At 36.4% G+C, this 22,384-nt stretch overlaps 2 protein-coding genes across 4 annotated transcripts; both read right to left on the bottom strand.

Annotated features, from left to right (window-relative positions):
* Positions 1 to 2,169: 2,169 nt before the first annotated feature.
* On the bottom strand, positions 2,170 to 11,142 carry LOC103994143 (cyclin-dependent kinase F-3). Of its 3 annotated transcripts, XM_065164520.1 has the most exons (19): positions 10,966 to 11,142; positions 9,847 to 9,918; positions 9,522 to 9,669; positions 9,357 to 9,435; positions 8,557 to 8,625; positions 8,361 to 8,450; positions 7,524 to 7,662; positions 7,347 to 7,449; positions 7,174 to 7,226; positions 5,708 to 5,774; positions 5,120 to 5,228; positions 4,969 to 5,034; positions 4,806 to 4,874; positions 4,674 to 4,734; positions 4,487 to 4,591; positions 4,018 to 4,052; positions 3,818 to 3,863; positions 2,655 to 2,739; positions 2,170 to 2,559 (listed from the first exon to the last, which is right to left on the bottom strand). In XM_065164520.1, the coding sequence occupies exons 3-19, from the start codon at positions 9,527 to 9,529 to the stop codon at positions 2,415 to 2,417; spliced, it is 1,329 nt and encodes a 442-aa protein (XP_065020592.1). In that variant the 5' UTR covers positions 9,530 to 9,669; positions 9,847 to 9,918; positions 10,966 to 11,142; the 3' UTR covers positions 2,170 to 2,414. The 3 variants fall into 3 exon arrangements, with proteins under 3 accessions (XP_065020592.1, XP_018686400.2, XP_018686399.2); XM_018830855.2 differs by having other exon boundaries at positions 2,655 to 2,715; positions 9,522 to 9,918; XM_018830854.2 differs by having other exon boundaries at positions 9,522 to 9,918; positions 10,966 to 11,141.
* Positions 11,143 to 16,625: 5,483 nt separating this feature from the next.
* On the bottom strand, positions 16,626 to 20,723 carry LOC135645061 (pentatricopeptide repeat-containing protein At4g14050, mitochondrial-like). Its single transcript, XM_065163120.1, has 2 exons — positions 18,728 to 20,723; positions 16,626 to 16,930 (listed from the first exon to the last, which is right to left on the bottom strand). Exon 1 carries the CDS (start codon positions 20,662 to 20,664, stop codon positions 18,817 to 18,819), a length of 1,848 nt encoding a protein of 615 aa, XP_065019192.1. The 5' UTR covers positions 20,665 to 20,723; the 3' UTR covers positions 16,626 to 16,930; positions 18,728 to 18,816.
* Between the last annotated feature and the right edge of the window lie 1,661 nt (positions 20,724 to 22,384).

Raw genomic sequence — 22,384 nt, 5'->3', positions numbered from 1 at the left:
CACAAACTACACCTGTCAGAGATGCTGGATTTATTGAATTGAGATGAATGTGACCTTTCTCTGCAGGAGAATGATGATGAGAAAGAGAAAAGCCAATCAAGTAATTATTTACCATTTAGAAAATAGAAAACATCAATCCATTTAGAAAATAGAAAATAGAAAACATCAATAAGACATGCAGATAACATATAGGTGGAGAAAGAGGGATCAAAATTTTTGAATGAATAAAATGAGAAAAGAATGTCTGTCTATCATCAAGAAACATGTTTATTCAATAAAACTCACAAAAACTTCAATAGATAAGACATCTCCCAGTTTATGTATATGACTTAAACATTATATGAAATGCCTTCTATTCTCTCACATGAGCATTAATTAACTTATCCATCTTCCCATGGTCTCATTGGCCAAACCAGTATTGAAGGGTGATGGCCTCTGTTTTGAAGGTCAATGTAATGTGTTGATGCAAACATGCATCTCTCTCTCTCTCTCTGTCAACCTTTTCTTGGCCATGGATACAGGGATGGGAATGTGGAGAGTGAGTTGAACTCACCCACCTCCTTTGCCTTGCCTGGCTGTTCAATGGGAATTCCATTTATGACAACCCATGTGGTATGTTTGGCAAGCTAAAATGATTAGTGGATCGATGAGTTCTACGAGGCTTAAGTCTGTGCTTACCTATCGAAGTAATTAGATATTTAGATTAGTAAAACAAATTAATCCATCATTATACGATAAATTAGTTTAACATGTGAACCCAAGTGTAAAATAAATAAATAAATAAAATCTAAGACAAAAAATTGACTAAATTTATACAAACATCATTTATTAATTGATTAAAAAAATTAAAACTAAACTACTTTGATATTATGTTTGTTCGAGTTCTTTTATTTTCCTTAAAAATAAAAATAAAATTGTTGAAAATAATATCATTTTGTAAAAAGCTCAATGACAATAAAAGTTGTGATTCTTTCTTTTTTTTTAAGTAAATATTTTTATAAACATCAAAAGAACTTAATAAGAAGGTGGGATGAGCTGCAAGGCTCACAGAGTGGATTAAGATGTTCCACTGACTAATGATAAGGAGTCAGTGTGGGCTAAGAGTGAGTTCTCTATCCCCTAGCGCTGATCAAGGGGTTAGCTTTTATATTTGCGAAGAAGGATCGGTCATACATGGTCCTTTAATAACTATCAACTCTTCGTAAGAATGATCTATACCCTACGGTCAGGGTACGGACCGTGTCGTGTGGCACCATTCCAAGCTTTTCAGAATAGCTCTGCTGTTTGACGATGACTTAGTACGATGCCGAACAGTACGAGGACGTGTGATGGCCGCATTCGGGTCCGAGGTCACTCGGAACCTGCAGGGAGCAGCAAAAGTGGCATCATTCCAAGATCATTTCCATAGAAAAAATTTTGATTTTTAGGGCCACTGGAAGCTGTCATATCATTTTCCAACCTGCCAAACCTCTTTCCTGTTCTAAGACTCAAAACATTCATAAACTGATAGGCACCATCCGAAGACAAATAAGCCCAAAGAATTGGGTCACTAAATCCAAAAATCATCATAAGGTCTACTGGGAATATGAATTCTATGATTCCTCTCAACCAGCAAACGATGGAAAAAGAATCTCAAGTACAGACAGTATCGATCCAACCGTGAACATTCAAACAAATGTGTAGTTGGTCATCTCACCTACATCCATCCATTAACATCGGCTACAAGTTCAATCCACGGGTCTCTCAGGATGTTGGCAGTGGTAACATCCTCCATAATCCTACGGAAGACAAATCTGATGCTGAAAGCTAGCTGTTGATGTTCCTCATGGACCAAGATGATTTCTTAGGGTGATGATCCACCCAGTGATGAAGACCTCAATATTTTGCCACCTTAAAATAAAATATGATACAAGCACAAATTCATGTTAGACCAACTCACAGCTGAAGTATGCCACTAAATGTTGAATCCTGACATGCAAATCTGTTGGTAGAATTCACAGGATGTGAAAAGGCACAATCAACATGCAAATCTATTGGTAGAATTCACAGGATGTGCCAGGCCCAATCACCATTGATGAAACTACTTTGGCAATTTAAGTGTTACATAAACCAGTAGAAATGTGCTCAAAAGCATCTGAAGAAACCACAGAACTGAAAAGAGTACACATCTAAGGTCCAACATGAATCTTCTTCTTATCATTCATCAGATTGTCACAGTTCCGTTATATTTCACTGATATGTACAGAAGGGTCTCTTATTCTGTAGATCATTCTCTACAAAAATAGCAAACTACATCAACAGTTTCCACATCTACTCATCCGCTTATTTGACCGTCTCAAATGCCAATCTTTTGTATAATTGTAAAAAAAAAAAAAAAGATGAAGAAAGAGAAAAAGAAAAAGTCCAAAAGGTGGTTACTCGAACAAGCGACCATGCTGGATGGGCGAAGAAAGAGACATCATTGGTCCAAATGCGCTGTTGTCCAGTAGGTTTGGCTGCACTGCAGGGAACGCGAACGCGGATGATTCTGGAACGCCAACCGTCATTAAGGAAGCTTGGCTAAGAACAAGCAAGACAAGAACCAGTTTTCCAATTAATCAAGCATACAGACCAACATTCAAGCATATCGTGCTTGGAAATCACAAGAACGTTACCTGCTTAGCATGTATGGTGATGGTAAGGAAGATATGTTTCTCACATCATTGATGTTATGATCTGAGGATAACAAGGGCCAAAAGACTGAACCAGATCAAGAAAAAAAGAACCAAGTGAACATCCTCCTAAAATTTACAAAATAAGTGTAGCCAATTCCATTCAAGTAAAATTGCAAGTACATAAAAGCCCATGATAAGCAAGGACCGATTAAAAAGGTGCATAACTTAAATAATTATACCGTAAACAAAGCATAAAGTAACATGAACCAATTAACAAATATATGGATGTTCAAAAGAAATTGACCAACATCAACCCCCCAATTGACATTGATGGAGTTTGAATATTCAAAGTCCTTAAAGCAAATATTTGCAAACAAAATTAATGAGATCTTTACATTGCAAAGCAAGCAGTCAAGGGCCATGATATGATGACACACAATGAAGCTGAAGAAGGTGAAGAAAACGATTGACTATAGCAATGCAAAGTTGAATCTGGCCAAGACAAGCTAAAGAACACAATGATGACACACAAATTCTTCATACTCTAGTCATCAAGATGACACAAAAGTGGCTTCAAATGGAAACTTGCAAATTATATAATAGAATTGTTGATCAATGTAAAATAGGAAAGAAATGGTGAAGCATTAGCTGTTTACCAAAGCACAAAGAGAGAGAGAGAGAGAGAGAGAGAGAGAGAGAGAGAGAGAGACCAAAAGATAAGCCATAAAATAATATAGGGCACGAATGAAATGGCTAAGAACAAGATCCAACTTTCATTCACTTATTATCATTAGAGCAACCATGTCCAATTCATAGAAGCCATGAAAGACAAGATTTGTGGCCCTAAATTTGACTTCAACACAGACAAATAGTCAAATCCACATATCCTCAGCTTCCTGCATAAATTCGGCAGCCCTAGAAGCTATAAAGAGGCTTTCCAGTTGATGCCCATATTAGCATACTTGCTCGTTTACACAAGAGAGAGTATCCATATATAATAGACGATCGATTGTTGCACTTTCTCTAAACAAAAACAAAGTTCCAAAAAAACAACAGATCCCCAATTGAGCCTTTGAAGCCACTCCTTCATGATTTCATTGACTTATACTACCAATTATTAGCCAGAGTAATCTGCACATAACACAATCAGAAGTGAGAGTAACCTGATTGACTAGAGTGGTCCTGATATCTGGTGTAAAACAAGAAGTCCTGCATGCAAAAAAATTGCAGAAATGATGGTTGATCAGAAGACAGCATATGGATACTTTTAGTAATCATGCAAATCTGTTCTTGCATGCATGTTTGGATTGTTTGAGTGCGTGCATGAACTTGTATATGTCTAGCGCAGCTGCTGCTTATTTACCTCTCCTGGTTGTTGCAAAACATGGTTTCCAACCTCTGCAAGAAAATTAAAAAGATAAAAGTAGTTAGAACTGAGGCACAAGCACAATAACTTAATAGAGATGAACAAACAAAATTACAAGCTACATCAAATTAATTCCAATAGGAGTCAAGGAAGAGATGAAAAATCTCCACAAACTTTCTAGGAACTAAGCCCTTAAGTCACTAGAAAGAAAAATCATAGGAAGACCGCGATGAAAAATATATTTTGGGAACTTCTCTTCCACCCCAATAATGTCGGGATTTACCACATAGTAAAAACATAAAACTGGTTAACTATCAACATATAGAGTTTAGACAGAATCTACTAGATTTATAATTAGTGGTCAATAATATACCCTCCCTGTCTGAAAATCAAAATTCAAAGAATCACTACTGAGATATTATGGAAAAAAAACCTGGGAGGAAAGGCAAGGGTTATTATAAATCACCTCTGTCAGGAATACTAGGCTTGACTGCTAATGTTAAACCAAGAAAGCAATCGTCTGATTCTGTGCCAAAATCCCATAGATTCAATTCAAGCTTTGGCTTATCTCCTACAAAAAACAAAAGTGTGAATAAGTTTGATATCAGTGTGTAAGCCTATTACCTTCAAATCATTTTTCACTGGCAGCTCACCAGTTTGTTTTTTCTTTAGTTGAGAAGAATCCTGAAGAGGACATGGAACCCACGTGCCAACCTGAAGGGACATACATAGATGAGAGCTGTCTCAATTAGAGTCAAAGCACAATCGAGTATCTGGGACATTACATGGAAGAAAGGGTGTTGTAATGACTGCTCGGCAGTTGGCCGCCTTTGTGGGTCCCAGGAGCAAAGTTGCTACATATAGAAAATACCATTACTGTAAAAGAATGATCCAGAACTTATAAATAAAATGGAAGCATAAGAGGAAATAAGAATTAGAAGAGCCAACCAGGATCAAATCAATTGCTTCCAAGCTGGCATTAGGAATAATATCTGAGAGATTGGCAGGCTGAAACTATTTCATGGGATAGAAAACAAAGTTATCATATACAGAACACAACGAAGAACTAAAATATATTGGAAAATACATAGATTTACACCTGAAAGAAGTTAAAATAGATAGATCGTTCGAGGACCATCCCTTCTGGCCAAACAGAGTTATCTGGAGTCCCAAGAATGGTGCATATTCTGTATATCTGATCTATCTCACTGTGCAGAAAATAGTGAGAATTAAGTAAACAGGACATTCGGGGAACAGAAATATGTACAGGTTCTAGTGTGCATCAAGTAGCCCACGTATACAAGAAATTTCAGAGTACTCGTAAGCAGAAAAATTTTGTAGTGGCCTTAAATCAAAACTTAAAGAAAGATTTTTGTGTAGTTTACAGGAAGATAAGCATCGTTGGAAAGTTAAAAATGAAGAGCATAGTCACCTATGGGTTATATAAGTGACAGAAATTATGCAGAAAATAAAGCACCAAGAGATATTAGAGGTCAACACTTTACAAAAAAAAGTTCTATCAATGAGAAACCAAATGATGAATAAGATATACGTGGCAACATGTACCAACAGTGACAAAGCATATTTTTTCAACATCTTATATGTCAATCCATGCGTACATTTGGAGAATTTATCAATGTTCAAAAATGCTTGCTTTTACTTGAGAATTAGAGGTTTGGATTTTCACCTTTCACCAGGGAAAAGTGGAGACAGCATAAAAAGCTCTGCTAGTATCGCACCGACAGCCCACATATCTGTAAAAACATTGGTCTATAACTTATTCACTTCAAAATATGACCATTCAAGAGCAAACAACTGACTACTAGTATGTAGAAATTCAGTTTGGAACTTCGTAAATCAGCTGTTTACATGTACTGTTATATTTGTATGTACCCTGGGCAGATTATGTCACAAAGGTCAGCTGAATTATTGAAGGTTCAAACATGTGGATGTTACAACATCATCAGATACCGCGAAAGAGTCGACTAGAACTCATTTTCCACCTTTTGGATGGATGTCTTGCTGTGAACTAGCAGTCACATATACTGCCATGAAGAAAAAATTATGAGACTTGGGTGCAGGTCATGCATTACTAGTTACAATCCTTGTTGATACAAGTAGATTTGTGTCATACGAAGCACCCATGTAGCATGGCAATCTCACCTTGATATACTTTATGCTTGGCATAAAGAACTTTAATGTTTGGTTTAAGACAATGCCCACAAAACTATTCCATCTAATTCCAAAGATCATCAATTGATTATAATAGTCATGTAGATGAAGCAAACTCAACTCCAGCAATGGAGTTGAGGGTGGATATGAAAAGCTAAAATTAATATACTTAGCAGCCCCAAAGTAATGATCATGCTGTTCAGAGTAGCATATATCTTTTAAAATACCCACAAATAATTGTTTGATTTCAGAGGGATTTCTCTCAAACTGGGAGGCATAAAAAAGAAAGCTTTGCAGAACAATTTTTTTCATTTGACAAGGGAGATAGAAGTACCAGTGCAGTTGAAATAATAAATTTGCCCATTTAACATGTTTATGTTGACATCAGCAATTGAGAATTCATGTATGTATGTTCTAAAACTTATTTTCTCGTACCAATCTGTTAGGTACAATTCAATTTTTTAGTGGCTTAATGAATAGGTAAAAGATCTTTGAAACAAATATTTTGCTAAATTATTAAGGAGATGTAGATCACTCAAAAGAGTGAATCATTAAGTAAAAGATCACTTCATACACCTTGTTTCTCTGAGAAACTCCAAAACTGGTCCACTGAATCAAGCTTACCGTATCTCTTCAATATATTAAATGGTCAAAAATCTTGGACACTACAAATGTAGAAGCTAGCTAAGGATATTTCATGATTTTCCTGGGTTATAAATCCTATCAAGTTCATTGGTAAAAGCAAACTGACCTAGGCAACCAAGTTCCAGGGACCAACATATATGAAGTTATGAACACAATGTCTAAATGAGAAAAATATATTTTAAGATCTTATGAACTATGTCAAATGTATGCAGGAAAAGTACTGATCTTATATCAATGGAGAACATATGAAACCAACAAAGAATGACAAATTGTAAAAATCAAAAATCAAGAACAAACAAATGAGAGAAGAACCAGCAAGGAACAATCATTAGCTACCAATTGCAGGGGTGTACGACGAAGATTTCAATAACACCTCAGGGGCCCGATACCTTGACAGAAATAATCAACTACCAGTCAGATAATTATAAACCCTACAGTAACTCATCATCATGTCAGTTTACATTTGCTGGAATGTAACTTATTATATCAACTGAATGACTTTTTTTTACCATCTTGTAGAAACATATTCAGTATATGGAGGCTCTGACATTACTTCTCTTGCCAATCCAAAATCCGCAATTTTGATTAAATCACGAGTCACCAAAAGATTCTCTGAGAGCAATGAGTACCTTGTAAGCTTTTGATTGCAAACAACATAATCTGACCAAATGACACTGAACAAATACCAGGTTTTAGATCCCGATGAAAGTATCCATTCTTATGCATGTATGCAAGACCTTGCAATACTTGTGACATGAGGCTCCGTATCTCCCACTCAGAAAAAGGAGTTCGCCGATCTCTCATGACCTGGTATAGGTTATGATCCTGGACACATAAATTCAAAAGCAATGAGATTTTGGACAATGGAAATTTAGAAGATTGAAAATGATGAAATTTGGTATTCATATCAGATAATGTCCGATGGAACAAATAACAATTGGTATAATAACCTCATATTCCTGGAAGAAAACATTCATGGAGAGTGTAATGGCTGATCAAATCTTGTTACAAGGAAAAGATCTTGTATTTGCACACATTACAAAAAACTAAAAAATGTCAGTTTCAACCCAGACCTATGGTGCATTGGCCCAATCTGGCCCGATTAATTAAGTGTGAGCTTTGACCAGGAAACAGGGTGCAATAGAAGCATAATTTCGAAAAGACTACAAATACGAAGGAGATAGACTACAGATATGAAGAATATCTAAATTGTATAAGGTTATAAGGTCAAAAAACAGAATAGATAAACTACGTGACTAGAAACAGACACTTTCAGATATTTAAAGATTTCAATTTGAGATTATTATAATATGCTAACTGTTTCTCACTCTAAATCAGTGTGAAAAAGTTATAAAAAAAAAAAGACACTGTGAGTCCTAAATTCTAAAAATTTAAAGAAGTTCCCAGATCAAACAAAACCAATTTCTTTCATCTTCCTAAATCAGCATCATGGTATTATCCTTCCTGTTACTGAAACAAACATATAATTCTTCTTACTTCAAGATGAAAGGTAGACCACTCACCATATGTTCAAAAATAAAGAAAAGCTCATGATTTTCTCTAATGATCTCCTTCAAATTGACAATGTTGGGATGATTCAACTTACGAAGAGACTGCCAAAACATAATAATTTCTTTAAATTTCACGAACCACATGATTAGTTCAGAATAAGCCACAAAAGCAGTATCGCGAGGTTCCAAAAAATAACATGAGATACACCTTAGCTTCACGTAGATTCATGCATTCCTCCCAGAAGTAGAACTTTCTCTTCATTTTCTTGATGGCAACCTGACATAAAGTTCTCAGATTCAGTGACCAAACAAATATCAGTTATCTAAAATTTTGAAAATGTTACTGACAAAAATGATTCCAAATTAATTCAAAAATACTGATTGTAAAACAAAACAAGATGCTAACCCATTCTAGCAATCAAGACAAATTTCCAAGTTTACTTTCAGGTCTATCATGAGTCAACCAGGAAATAAGGGGTGAAGGTATTCCCCAGAAGGAATCAGTGACATGGTGACATGGAGGACCAGAGAGAGATCATTCAAGTAGCGACTCTCTGTATGTCTGCCCAGCTGAATAAACAGCAGAAGTGGGTGCTGCCAGTGGTGTACTTGATGAAACATTCCTTTAACAGTTTTTGTGCTTTAGCCAAGGCTTTTTATTTGTTTGAGGTTCTGGATGACCCAGACAAAAGAATTCTCTAGATCCTTAGTTCTGCATGCCAATCCATTCATCATGTTTTAAAACACATGCCAAACACATTCCTCAGTTTGGTCTATCCGACAACAAGTTCATCAGATGTAGCGATTTTTTTTTGTTATAGATTCATAAGAATGGACTCTCGGTCAGTAATAATAGAATAGTTTCATTTTCGTTGATTTCCCATTTCCAACAGCAGATTCGTATATACCATGTAATATTGGGAAAAAAACAACTGAAAATAAAAGATAACTGGTAAGCTGAGTGTTGCTCAGAAGGTGCCTTCATCTGATGGAAAGTTCAGCACTTACTATCTCACTATTTTCTCTATTGAGTGCTTTATAAACATTTCCACAGGTTCCATCTCCAATCTCCTTTATCAATCTATACCTAAAAGAGATCGACAGCAAATAACAATATAAGCCCCAGCCTGACATGAAAATTAGATTAATAAAATGCAGTGGTGATTTACTTACTTTTCCATAATGAAGCTTTCCCAGCAAACAAGAAAGACCTTATCACTTAACTCCCAAAGAACTTAAAATATGAGGCTCTGTACCAGCTTCGCAGTGAATTCCACCAACTTGTAGGTAGGCATTGCCGATTGCATATGTACTTACATAGCTGTAAAAAAAACTGCTGTCATGACATGAGTGATAATGCATCACCCAAAACATGATTGACATGCTTATGGCAGCCTCCACAAGATGTAATCAACTATTATCATCTGCATCGAACAAGACCAGTATGCAACACCTCCCCCAACACTACAACCAAAAAAGTGCCCAACCAAATAGATACCCTGAAACTACAGCAGATTTGGTCCATTTATCTGGAAGTATTTCCCAGTTGGTCCGAACTGGGATAATTGACCTGCAGTGTGACCAAATCACAAGCATAAATTCAAAATAGAAAGTACAAGCTAAAAAAATTATGATCCATTAATTTGAAATAGATTCAGCTACCAAACCCAGCATATCAATGTGTGATATAGACAGATATAAGGGATACAAAAAAGGAAAACATCAATCACACGAGTAATCTCATTCACATATCTTGTGCATTAAATATGCGCTTAAGAAACCGTACATAACGTTCTCAATCAACAAAAGGGTCCAATCTATTTTGATTTAATGGATCAAGAACGATCCCCTTTAACCGCTCCAACGATACAACAACTCTTTAGCACGATAGATTAGTCCATCAAATCCAACACAACCTACTCAACTCCCCAAACAAGAAAAGAATTTTACTTCTAACAGGAAAAAAAAGGAGTCATCGTCAAGCAAGAAGAAGAAGAAGAAGAAAAGGTTAAGACACTATTAATTTCTCTCATATAATCTTTTTCACTTGCATGCTTAAAAACTGTCGATGATAATAAAAAACGGTGCAATCTATTTCAATTTGGTGGACCAAGACCGATCCCCTTTTGCCGTACCAACGATACCACATCAAGATTTTAGCATGAGCGACGAGTCCATCGAATCCAACGTAACCAACTCGATTGCGAAAACGAAGAAGGAATTCACTTCCAACAGCAAAAGCTAAAAAGAAGAATAAGCAGCAAGACGTTGCAACTCACTCGACAGCAACACGGAAAGGGGGAAAAAGGAAGACTTCTTTCTCACGTGACTTACCGATTAAACGAAAAGAAGCAACCTTCGGATTGCAAAGCCAAGATCAACTGCGACAAAAAAAATGCAATCGAGGAAGATTCGTTTCGAGAGCCAGTATAACATCTTTATCAAAGGAAGGAAAAATTCGATCTTTAAAACCAAGGGAAAAGAATAAAAAAAGGCAAGGAAGAGGCTTCAAGTCATCGAGGAACCGATCAAAACCGGCCCCAAATAACACAATGCATCGACACGATGACAGCCCAAGAGAGAACCCGAAACAGAGAGGGAGGAGGGGATCGCGCACCATCGAGGCGGGGGCACATCAAGGAACGATTTCGAAGGGCCGACCTTGCAGCAGGAGACGATCTCGGAGGAAGGCGGAGGAGGGGAGTTGCTTCAATCGGAAGACAAAGGCGAGGGATTTGGAGGAGCGCAGAAGAGGAAGATGAAAGCGAGGGTGGTGGAAAGCACCGGAGGAAGCGAAGCGATAGGTCCCCACACAATAAATAAATAAAATGAACTATATACGACAATTATCAAATTACCTACAAAGACTAAGAAATCCATAAAACTACCGACCGACCGCAGTGGGATTGGCAAACCACAAGGCAAAAACCAGCAGAAGGGACGTAAGGGTGTTTTAGTCATTTAGGGGGTTATTGTAATAATGGCGTCGCATTGAGGAACTATGCGGGTGGTTCTTGCAATGATGAGCGTCGCATATCAAAGTTATGCGGGCTTTGGGTGGGCTTAAATTTTTTACTCTCTTTTTTATTAATATTTTCGAAAAAAAAACACTTTTTGATTTGTGGAAGAAAATTGGCTAATCAGAAAACAAAAAGTTGGATTAATTTAAAGTGTATAATTAGTTGTTGTAATGATTTAGGTGAATACAATATCACTTTAATCAATGACTAACATGTAGAAATTTTTGTCCCTATATATATTTTTTCTCAATCCATTTTAATTATTTTTTGGCACTAAAATTTAATCAACTCATACTATATATATATATATATATATATATATATATATATATATATATATATATATATATATATATATATATATATATATATATATATATTTGAACTTGAATTTTGACTTGTCTATTTTTTTTATAATTAATGTTATATTTATTTCCTTTCTTTAAGTCATCATCATATAATTTTCACTGTAAACAAAAAGAATTCATATATGATGTATGATAACACTAAATCTATCTTCTTGACTTGTGCTTTTCCAATAAATGATTAAAATGTTTTAAGAAAAAGAAAGGAACTCATAAAGATTTTGTGTGGTGGGAAAAGGAAGAGCAATTGGTCAATTGGTCAATGTGTGATACATTGGATAGTGTTCAAACACCCAAAAGACAATGGACATGGTCAATATGTCATCTTGAGGTGCAAAATCTAGATGAGAAAGTAATAAGGTCAACCATTGGTGGTGGTCAACGCTAGGGGTGGGGTGGTAGAAACTACAAAGTGAGAGGACCGCAAGGTAAATAAAAAGCAAAAACAAAGATCAAGTAGACTTAGTAAAGGAGGAGTCTTAGCATATATTAATCCAGTGATAATGAAAGATTAACATCTAGTTGTAGTTATTGGCTGATCACCATCTTTTGGATGGCCATATGGTGCATAAAAGAATATTAAAATAATATATATATATATATATATCCTCATTATAAATTAGTATATACTTATATATCCCTCCAAATATCAAGATCATATATGTACCACTGTCTTTAGGCATTTGTGATCCTAATAAGATTAATTTGTCTTTATTAACTAAATATATACAAATATAAGATATCTGAATCATTCTTAATTATTTTAGTATTATAATATTTTTTTTTAAAAAAAATATTAATGTAAATTAAAGTTTTTTACATTAATTTATCTTTAAACTGACTATGATTACATAAATTTAGCATTTTACTTTGATTTAGTTATTCTAAAATAAACTTGGACTTGGTTGATGAATGTTCATGAAGTACATCCTAATGGGCACATAAATATATGGTATATATCATATCATATCATATATATATATGGTTTTTCATAAATATAAAAGGCATAATGATATATAACAATTTTTTTATCCTTGGAAAGCTTAGAAATAGTGTATTTGTTCCTACATATTTGATATAATTTTCAACATCCATCATATATTTAGATCCACCATACATCACATTTGTTTAACAATTAACTTGAGTTAAAAATATTTTTAAAATAGTAAACTAAATAGGCTTGTCATTTTTACATGACATATCAAAATAGTTTTAAAGTGATGGTTTGAATCAAAATAAATAATATATCCAAAGTGTGTAATCTTTAGAGATAAATTTATAACATGTATCATTTCATGTCAAAATCTCAATTCCAATGAAATAATAATTGGTTGTTTTCTCTACAATTCTCACATCCACAATGCAATTATATGGAAACTTGTGGTTGGAATGATGAAAGATAGATAAACTTGTTGTTGTTGTTGTTGAGGAAGGAATGAATGAATGAATGAATGAATCAACCAACCATATGGAGGATCCAAAACCTTATTTCTTGATGGCGATCAACCTAATCCCTATCCTTATAACACCATTCCAAATAATTAATTGCCTACTCGTCCATACTCGGTAAGATATTGGCGATAATTCTTTGGCTACCACAACATTTTTATGCTAGTGTGATGAGACCAACCTCGCATGCTTATCTTTCTCTGTAGGATGGATGCGCATTGCTTTTCTATATAATTGCCTCCACCAGCGAACAGGTTCCTCGAAGGCGTGTCGAGTGGTGATTGGCCGGAGGAGCCGGGACCCCTGGTTTGGGCGAATGGCTTACTGAAACGTGGCGCAACGGGCGGTGAACGGTGCGGGGTGGAGGACAGTGGACGAGTTGATGAGAGGGGAGACGGAGATGGCGTGAAAGCAACTCCGGAACGTGGCTTCCACGGTGGTAGAGAGGGAGAGAGACGAGAGGAAGCGGCCGTCGATTAGAAGAAGCACATTGTTTCTTCCGCTGCAACGTGGCTTTGTTTGCTAAGTAAGCTTACGGCATTTCCAATGGGCAAGTCATTTGGTATGATTTTGTTTTTTTTTAGAACGAATCATTTGATCGGTCGACGTTGGTACGACCCGTTAGCTCGTAAGAAATTATTTATTTTAGACTATGGATATATTCGTACGATTTTATCATTTTCGAAACATGTGATTTCCAAAATACGTTTCCGATGGTAAAGAAGATCCGACGGACATATGAGTCATGGAACCAAAAAGGATAAAAAATTATCTAATCACTCGAGATAAAAAAAATAAAATCCAAAGCATCATCTTATATATAATAAACCTAAAAGAATTCATAGTTGAAATTACCAAAGAATTAAAATATGATAAAAAGAATCTAATGTGTCCATACAATCATCGTACCTAATGCATCCACTTATAACAAAACACTATCTATATATGAGACATTACTTAATCATTTATATATAGACAACACATACCGAAGTCGTGATATTAACATTATACTCCATGACAAGTCATTTTCCTTAAGCACAAGCAAATGCTTTGATAATTATTTTTGACAAATGATTCTTGACATATGACGTAAAGTCAATCAAGACTCATGAGGCTTATATATATATATGACAAAGCATGTCATGACTAAGTATCTATTGGATATGCCACATTAGAATAGCATCCAAGGAAAAAATAATAATATTATTATTACAAAACTAACAATATAAAAAGGTATATTTTGATGTTGAACTCACAAAGTAAAGATGGAATACGCTATCTATCTTCTTATGGGTTTTCTTTGGCACGCAACAATGGTGTAGTTTTTGTAGAGAACAGATTAAAATGACATACAAACATATCTTGTATTCCGAAAAAAAATTCTTCTCGATCATGTACATCATGCCACAACACTTTAGAAATGAGAAAGGTTATATATATCGATTTGATCATGTAAGATGGATGACCATAATTCAATGTACCAAATCAAAGATTAGACCTATTCATGCCTACAAAGCTGAAATGAATGTGTCCTTCAAATTTTTGATCTCAATGCTTCTCGCTAAAAGATAATAACAATGCATTATCTTCTCGCTAAAATATAATAATAATATATCTTCCGATCGAGGTAAGTAAGGGCAGTGAGATAAAATTAAGAAGTTACAAAAGAAATATCATTAAAGATTAGTAAGAAAGTACAAACTTGAGTGCTTTATATTATGACATATATGAATATTGTAGTTTTTCTTCCGCTTTAGACAATAATAATGCAGGAGATAAACAACACTTTACCTAAAAGAAATCAATTCCAACATTGCATGTCTATTCTATTGTGTTCTTAGCAGTGTCTGTCATACTGAATCGTACTGCCCAGTACGGGGCGGTACGTACTGGTCCGACACTATAACAGTACTACAGTGCTCGGTACACCATACTGTACCGGTACCGAGCTCAGATCAAAATATCGATACGGTACAGTATTACAAACCTTAGTTCTTAGAGCCACTGATATTACAATCTTGTAAAGCTGAAATGTCAACTACCATTCTCACCTTCTACCCATTTAATTCATGGCTATCCATTGTCATATACATATTTAAGTTCAGATATAAGCATTGTTTAGGTCAAAAGTGTACGGAAGATTTTTTTTTCTTATTCATACATAAATTTGCATATAACAAACGATAGTTGTGATCCTTTATCGTTATTAAGATATATAAAAAATTATATATTTAATTAAATTTAGAGTATTTAAATTTTTATTTATAGTTTATACTGAAATCGTTTTACATCTTCTTCTATCTCTCTTCGTACCATTAATATTAATCATCCCACCTCTTCTAATTATCGTGTTCGTAAATCTCATACATAGATCAAATGAATGACATCAAAGATACATCATGACATAATTTTAGTGGCTAGATGTTTAGAGCATAATAATTTTGATAGAATATCGAGTCCTCGAATAAATATGCCGATAATATAATATATTTAAAATAAAAAATAATTACGATGATTTATAGGATTAGATGAGTCTATTAATATGAATTTTTTAAACATATTGAGTTAGTGATTTTGGATGAATAAGTTACTATGTGATAATATTAATTTTTAGCAAAAAATACATAATCTGATTAATTTAACAGATATTACATGGAAGAAAGCCTAGAAAAGATATTATAAGCCTTGTCGGTGAGACAGGACTACTGAAAAGTACTCTCTAACGATAGGTTTATGAATGATCTTTAAAGGGAGGGAGGGATACACTGATATGCTTTATGATTAGAGGTTCCTTTCACTTTCCAGCTTGACGCCAAATAACATGATGAATTTTGCAGATAAAGCTTCCTTTATAGTTGACAGCTTGTCAACTTCTTGGAGGATGTCTAAAGAGAAAGACCAATGAAGGTAAAGCCAGGAACAATCAATGTAGAGGTGGAACTGCATTAATTAGCTTCATGTCCATATCCTTTTGGCCATACAAATGAGACAAATGATGAGTAATGATTTGAGATTAGAGGTGAAGAATCAAGTTTCATATCAGGAACTAATGTAATGGTTAAATATGCATTACAATGATACTGAATTAAACTGCACAGTCTCAATATTTGTTAGTAAGATCCATCATAATGTTGCAATTCAACTATGATATATATTGTTGGTCATCTATGCATTGCATATTTATTGTGAGATGACAAATAAGTAAAAGATTGGTATTTTTATTGCTAAGGATTAGAAAAGTCTAGTAATATATATTGGAGTTGGCTTACAACTAAACTTATAAGGTGACACTAAAGTCAGGTGAAAAAAAATTACACTATGAACTTGAAAGATGTATATGAGTTTAAGCACTGAAATATAAGAGAGAAAATGTTGAAGAATATGGTTCTATGTGAAAGTATTTACATTCATATGATATGTTTTGAGTTTTTTAGTCCAATGAGTGTTGAATTGATAACTTTATTGTAATACTACTGTGGCTCAAATTCCTTAAAAGAATAGTTCTAAAAGAAAAAAAGATATTTACAGAGGTATATTTACAGTGTTTGCCTTCTTAGAGAGAAGAATGTGGCAGATGATATATATATACATATCATTTGTTATAGAAGTTCAACATGAGTTCAAAGGAAAAAATCATCATGCTAGTACTTACATGTTCCCATTTCTTTTTCGTATCATGCACTTGCACTCTTATCCTTTCTGATAACAGAAGAGAGCATTTTTGTGGCAAACTTATGACATTAAGCACCTACAGTCAAACAGCCAATGGAACATCAAGTTAGCAGATATCAGGCCGGCTCTAACATTCTAAGAGAGAAACACTGTTTTTTACATTATAGAACGCATTATTACAGTCAACTACAGAATTACATTTTCTTACAAAGTCAAGTACAAGATAAAAATGAAGACCAAGAAGAAAATGCTCATTTTGTTGTTAAGCAACTCAACAGCATAGTCCACCATATGACCTAAAATAAAACTCAGTTTCCTATAGGAACATAATTATAACATTATCTTGCTGCTGTTTTATTTTGGAACTCTTCTTAAAAATATCATTGAATTGTATGAAAGAACGAGTCAAATGCACTCTTTGTATTTGATGAAAAATTTCAATTTTTCGCAGATGTGTTAGGCAATATAGTTTGGCAATCCATCTTGTTTTTATATTTCATCCATATTTCCTGTTTGGAAACTAAAAAATCTCTCAGTCAATCTCTTCTTGAGCATGCTCACAGGAGGGGGTGCTCAGTTGTGTCTTAGGGTGATCTTTTAATGATTATTGCACAATATGGCAGGAAGTACAACTTAATAGATTTTTAGATATGTTTTAATCTTTTTTTAGTTATTTAGAGAAAATTTCATACACATCCGAGAAGAATACCAAATATTTACCAAAAGACTCGAAACCTATCACTAGTAGAGATAGGCCCTAATGCTCACTCCACAAGTAATTACCCATAGAGTTTATCACTACTCACTTTCTCGCAAAAGGAAAAAAGTTCCTGCTTCTATTTCAAGAATATGTGCTGAAAAGATCAATCAGACAAACTTCACCAACTTGTTCTATAACTCTTTCTACTTGCAAAAAAAAATTCTGATACTATATCAATCATGACATGGAGATCATCAAAATTAATGACATTTATGAACAACAATGGCAATCAGTGAAACAAGTAGATAAGAACTGCATTCTATTTGTGAAAATGAATGGTTGTCAATTGTCATCATCAATCCCCATCATGAGGATCCACAAAGTGATTTATGATTCCAAAAATTAAAGGAATATGATTCTCTATGGTGTCCATCATGCACAATAGCAAACTCGATTAAAGCATCATCATCTTAAGCACATAAGAAAATAGCACCATGCAAATCAATCAAGCACAAGCCTGGGACAATCACTCATCAACAATAGCATTATCTTAAAATGACAAACAATTGTATTTCAACATAAAATATGAGAAGTGAAAAGATGCCAATATGCAAGACAAGATGAAGGAGCTCTAGATGAAGTGGGGGAACAGGTCATAAAGTAGAAATTTTATGGTGGCATCCAGGGCCACACTCCACCTTGTCCTATTCATGGTCTAAAAATAAGAAAATAGAATTTCTTGATCTGGATACCTAGCATAGTTATCTTGTGAAATCTGAAAAAAAGAACGTATCTAATGCACGAGGATCCCACCAATGCAGGGTCTGGAAACAAGTTAGTTGCCTACACATTATAAACCCATGTCATCCACACTAATATTTCATAGATGGGGCCACAGTTTGACATTGAGCGAGCCACACAAAACTTCAGTTGATGTTCCCTCTTCAGCTATACACAGATCAACTATCAAATAAAGTTTAAATTATATGATTCTCTTAATTGCTATCAATAAAATAATACTTTTTCATCTCACTCAACATCCCAGTTTAGTTTGAACTCCCAGAAGCCAAATTCCAAAAGACGCATTTTCCAGCATCAAGAAAATACTATCAATCACTTAAAACAAAAAAAAATATAAATCTATAGACATATAAATCTATCAATAAGCAATACCTTTTAATTGAAGCTCTTAATGGTGAAACTTGTAGCATGCTTGCTTTCTTATGACCAGGTATATTATTACAGCATTACAAGATATGGTGTCACCAGAAATCTCCACAAGAGCACTTTCCAACCTCGAAATGGTGGAACCTATTTGCATCTCGGACAACAATTTCCCTCCCAGTAATTTCACTGATCAATTTTAGAACATTATGACAGTCGAGGCAAATGCGAAGGTTCTTAATCACCCGGATTGTTGTTCCTGGAATTGACTTGAGAAGCCCAAAGGCAACAGCTAATCTCTCACTATGCATAAAAAGTTGTTGCTCTTTCTCGTTCTCTTCCACATCATGCATAACAGACCTTGTATCTGGAACATACCCTCTCTTATTCATCTCATTGGCCAATTCATTAAGCAATCTGATGATCTCATGTCTCAGAGTATATGGCACTTCCCCAGCCCGAAACAAACAGCTCTCTTTGCCCAAGTCAATCCAACTGTAACCAGGCTCTTTCTTGACATCCATTTCAGACATCAGCTTCCTCACGCTAGCCACACTATCCCATTTGCCAGCAGCAGCATATGTATTAGACAACAAGATGTAAGTTGAAGGGTCTTTGGGTTTCAACCCCAACAACCGGTCAGCCATCCTTACGCTCATTGAGGTATCACCCTGCTTTTTACATGCACTCAACAAAGCTCCCCAACTAGCTTCATCAGGCACATATGGCATTGAATTAATGACATTTTCTGCTTCAGTTAGATGCCCAGACCGACTAAGAAGATCCAACAAGCATGTATAATGTTGCAACGAGGGCCTAATGCCATGATCCTGCTCCATGGAATCAAACAACTCCTGGCCTTTCTGGACTAGTCCAGCATGGCTACAAGCATAAATCAACCCAGTAAAGGTCACTTCATTTGGCTTCACCCCAGCAAGGACCATCTTATCATACAGATCCAATGCATCGTCGGCTCTACCATGTTGTGCTTCCCCAACAACCATAGTTGTCCAGGAAATAACATCTCGCATGACAAGTCCTTCAAAAACAGCTCTTGCAGAGCGAATATCACTGCACTTTGCATACATGTCAACAAGTGCATTTCCCAGAATCATGCTTGATTTGTACCCAAGTGCCAACACTAGACCATGGAGTTGCCTACCCAATTCAAGAGCTGCCAAATCAGAAGAAGCACCAACAACCGTCGAGAGAACAAAAGAATCGTCAATTTCCACTTGGTTCCTCCTCATTTCCACAAACAACTTGACGGCATCAAAACTATCACCACTTTGGAGGAACCCAGCTATCAAAGCCGTCCAAGCAAAGAGATCCCTCCGTGGCATCTGCCAGAAAAGCCCCAAAGCTTCTGACTTCCGACCATTGGAAGCATATCCGGACACCATAGCCGTCCAGCAGACGTGATTCTTATCTGGTACTGTATCAAAGACTTTTCGAGCGTCATCAACAGCACAGCACTTAGAATACATGTCAACGAGCGAGGACCTGACAACATCATCCGTATAGAATGAAGATAGAAGGAACTGCGCATGGGCTTGCTTGCCGAGGCGAAGGAAGCCGATACGAGAACAGGTCTTGACGAGGGATGCGAAGATGAATCCATCAGGAGGGACGGCGTCCACATAAACCATGCGACGGAAGAGGGACAACGCCTGGGAAGGACGATCGGAGTGGGAGAGGGCGGATAGGAGGGCGGAATAGAGGACGGCGTCTCGGTGGGAGGATTCATCGAAAAGGCAGCGGGCATCGGCGAGGAAGCCGGACTTGGCATAGGCGTCGAGGAGAGCGGAGGGAAAGGGACGTCGTTGGTGGAGGCCGGACTTGAGGAGGTGAGCGTGGAGCTTTCGGCAAGCGGTGCGATCCCGGCGCCGGGCGGAGGAGCGGAGGAGGGCGGCGAGGGGGTGAGGTGGGGTGGAGAGAGGGGGCATTCATTACCCCCAAACAAGCAGTCGAGAGTATGGGGACGACACCGCGTTGAATCGCAACCGTTCACGACCCGAGAGAGAGGTTTATCTCATCAAAAACGCCGTCTAGTTGGATCCCCAGGAAAATTATCAGGGGTGACGTGGCAAATAATGTCAAACCTGATGAGAAAAGCGTCATTCAGTCACTGTCTAGTTGGATCTCCAGGAAATTTATCAGGGGTGACGTGGCAGATAATGTCAAACCTGACGGGAAAAGCGTGATTCGGTCTTTGATCACCGTCCAAAAATAAAAAGCAGTGATATTAAATTATCTACGGAAAACACGATAAGATCTCATTAATTAATTAATCCTTATGTTTAATTAACTCGAAAAATTCTATTATCACTGTGATTACGACCAAAAATATCTAATATCTTGTTTTACTTACTGTTATGGACGAACAAATCATGCTGTTTAGAGGCACATTAGCAGTGACGAAAACTAGCAATACCATTCAATTTGGGATTTCTTGGTTAACAAGATATGGACGTTTCCTATTTCGATTTAAGAATCTATCGATAGAGCTATTGGGAAACCAAAACACCTCAGGAGGCCAAATCTGTTAAACATAATCTATAATCTCTACGAAGACAAGCCCTCGCTCATTACAATCGTGTGACGAGATTAGGAGTAGACTTTTGGTTTGACCTAGAATCGAATCGAGTCAATGGTTTAGCAGACATGGTTGGTTTGATTGCTCGAGGAAGTCAAGCCCTAGAAATTTTGTTGGCATGTACTCAAATGGGGACTCATGATGCATTGTATCAATCAATACCTTCGTCCCTCTCAAGGCTGCAAGGATTGCCCTAACAAAGAAAATAAAAAGCTTTCTTCTGCTAAAGGTAGCATTTTTACGTCAACAAGAGAAAACGAGATCACTGCCCACACTCTTCTATTCAGCGAAGACATACGAAAACTAAAGGAAAGAGTCGGCTATGACAGAAGCGATGCGAGCTCGCTTCCACCCACGAAGGTGAGGGGCCATCGAACGCCGTGGCATCGCCGCACCTACGACGGTCCTCCTCCCGTCCGACCTCGTCGCTGCGCCGGTTGGGGACGGAACCTCTTCCTTTGCTGCTTCCTCCGACGCGGATGACGGAGTCGCTCCGCCTGCTGCGGCGGGACGCAAGAGCCTGACCGCCGGACACTGCGGTTCCTTCTCCACTATGAACTCCCAAAAGCAGGCGGGGCACAGGTTGACTATCCCGGGCTCGTCGACGATCCCGCAGCCAGCAGCGCCGCACACATCCTTCTCCAACACCATGGCGTCTAACGAATGAGATAGATTAGAGAGAGATCTATCCATAGAGAGAAAGAGAGAGAGAGGTGCAAGTTCATGGGAGACGGTGGAGGAAGTTGCCATGTATATATAATGGAGTCCAGAATACTAAAAACCGAGTCTAATTAGGATTTATAGCTATTACTATGATATATAATGAAGTTAGGAGGAATACCAGACAAAGTCTAATTTGGCTTCGTAGCTTATTATTATGATGTATAATGAAGTTGGGAATACTAATCGGAGTCTAATTAAGATTCTTAGCTTACTAAGATATATAATGAAGTCGAGAATTCAGAGTCTAATTAGGATTTGTAGCTTCCTATGATATAGTCTCTTTAATTATCTGATGAGTCTAATGGGAACACACATGAATTATACGAGAGACAGACTGTAGATTCAAG

This window comes from Musa acuminata, chromosome BXJ3-8 (assembly GCF_036884655.1).
Source record: "Musa acuminata AAA Group cultivar baxijiao chromosome BXJ3-8, Cavendish_Baxijiao_AAA, whole genome shotgun sequence".
In the NCBI taxonomy this organism is placed as follows: Eukaryota; Viridiplantae; Streptophyta; class Magnoliopsida; order Zingiberales; family Musaceae; genus Musa; species Musa acuminata.
The sequence above is the reverse complement of the archived record's forward strand: the minus strand, read 5'-3'. Positions and strand labels throughout refer to the sequence as shown.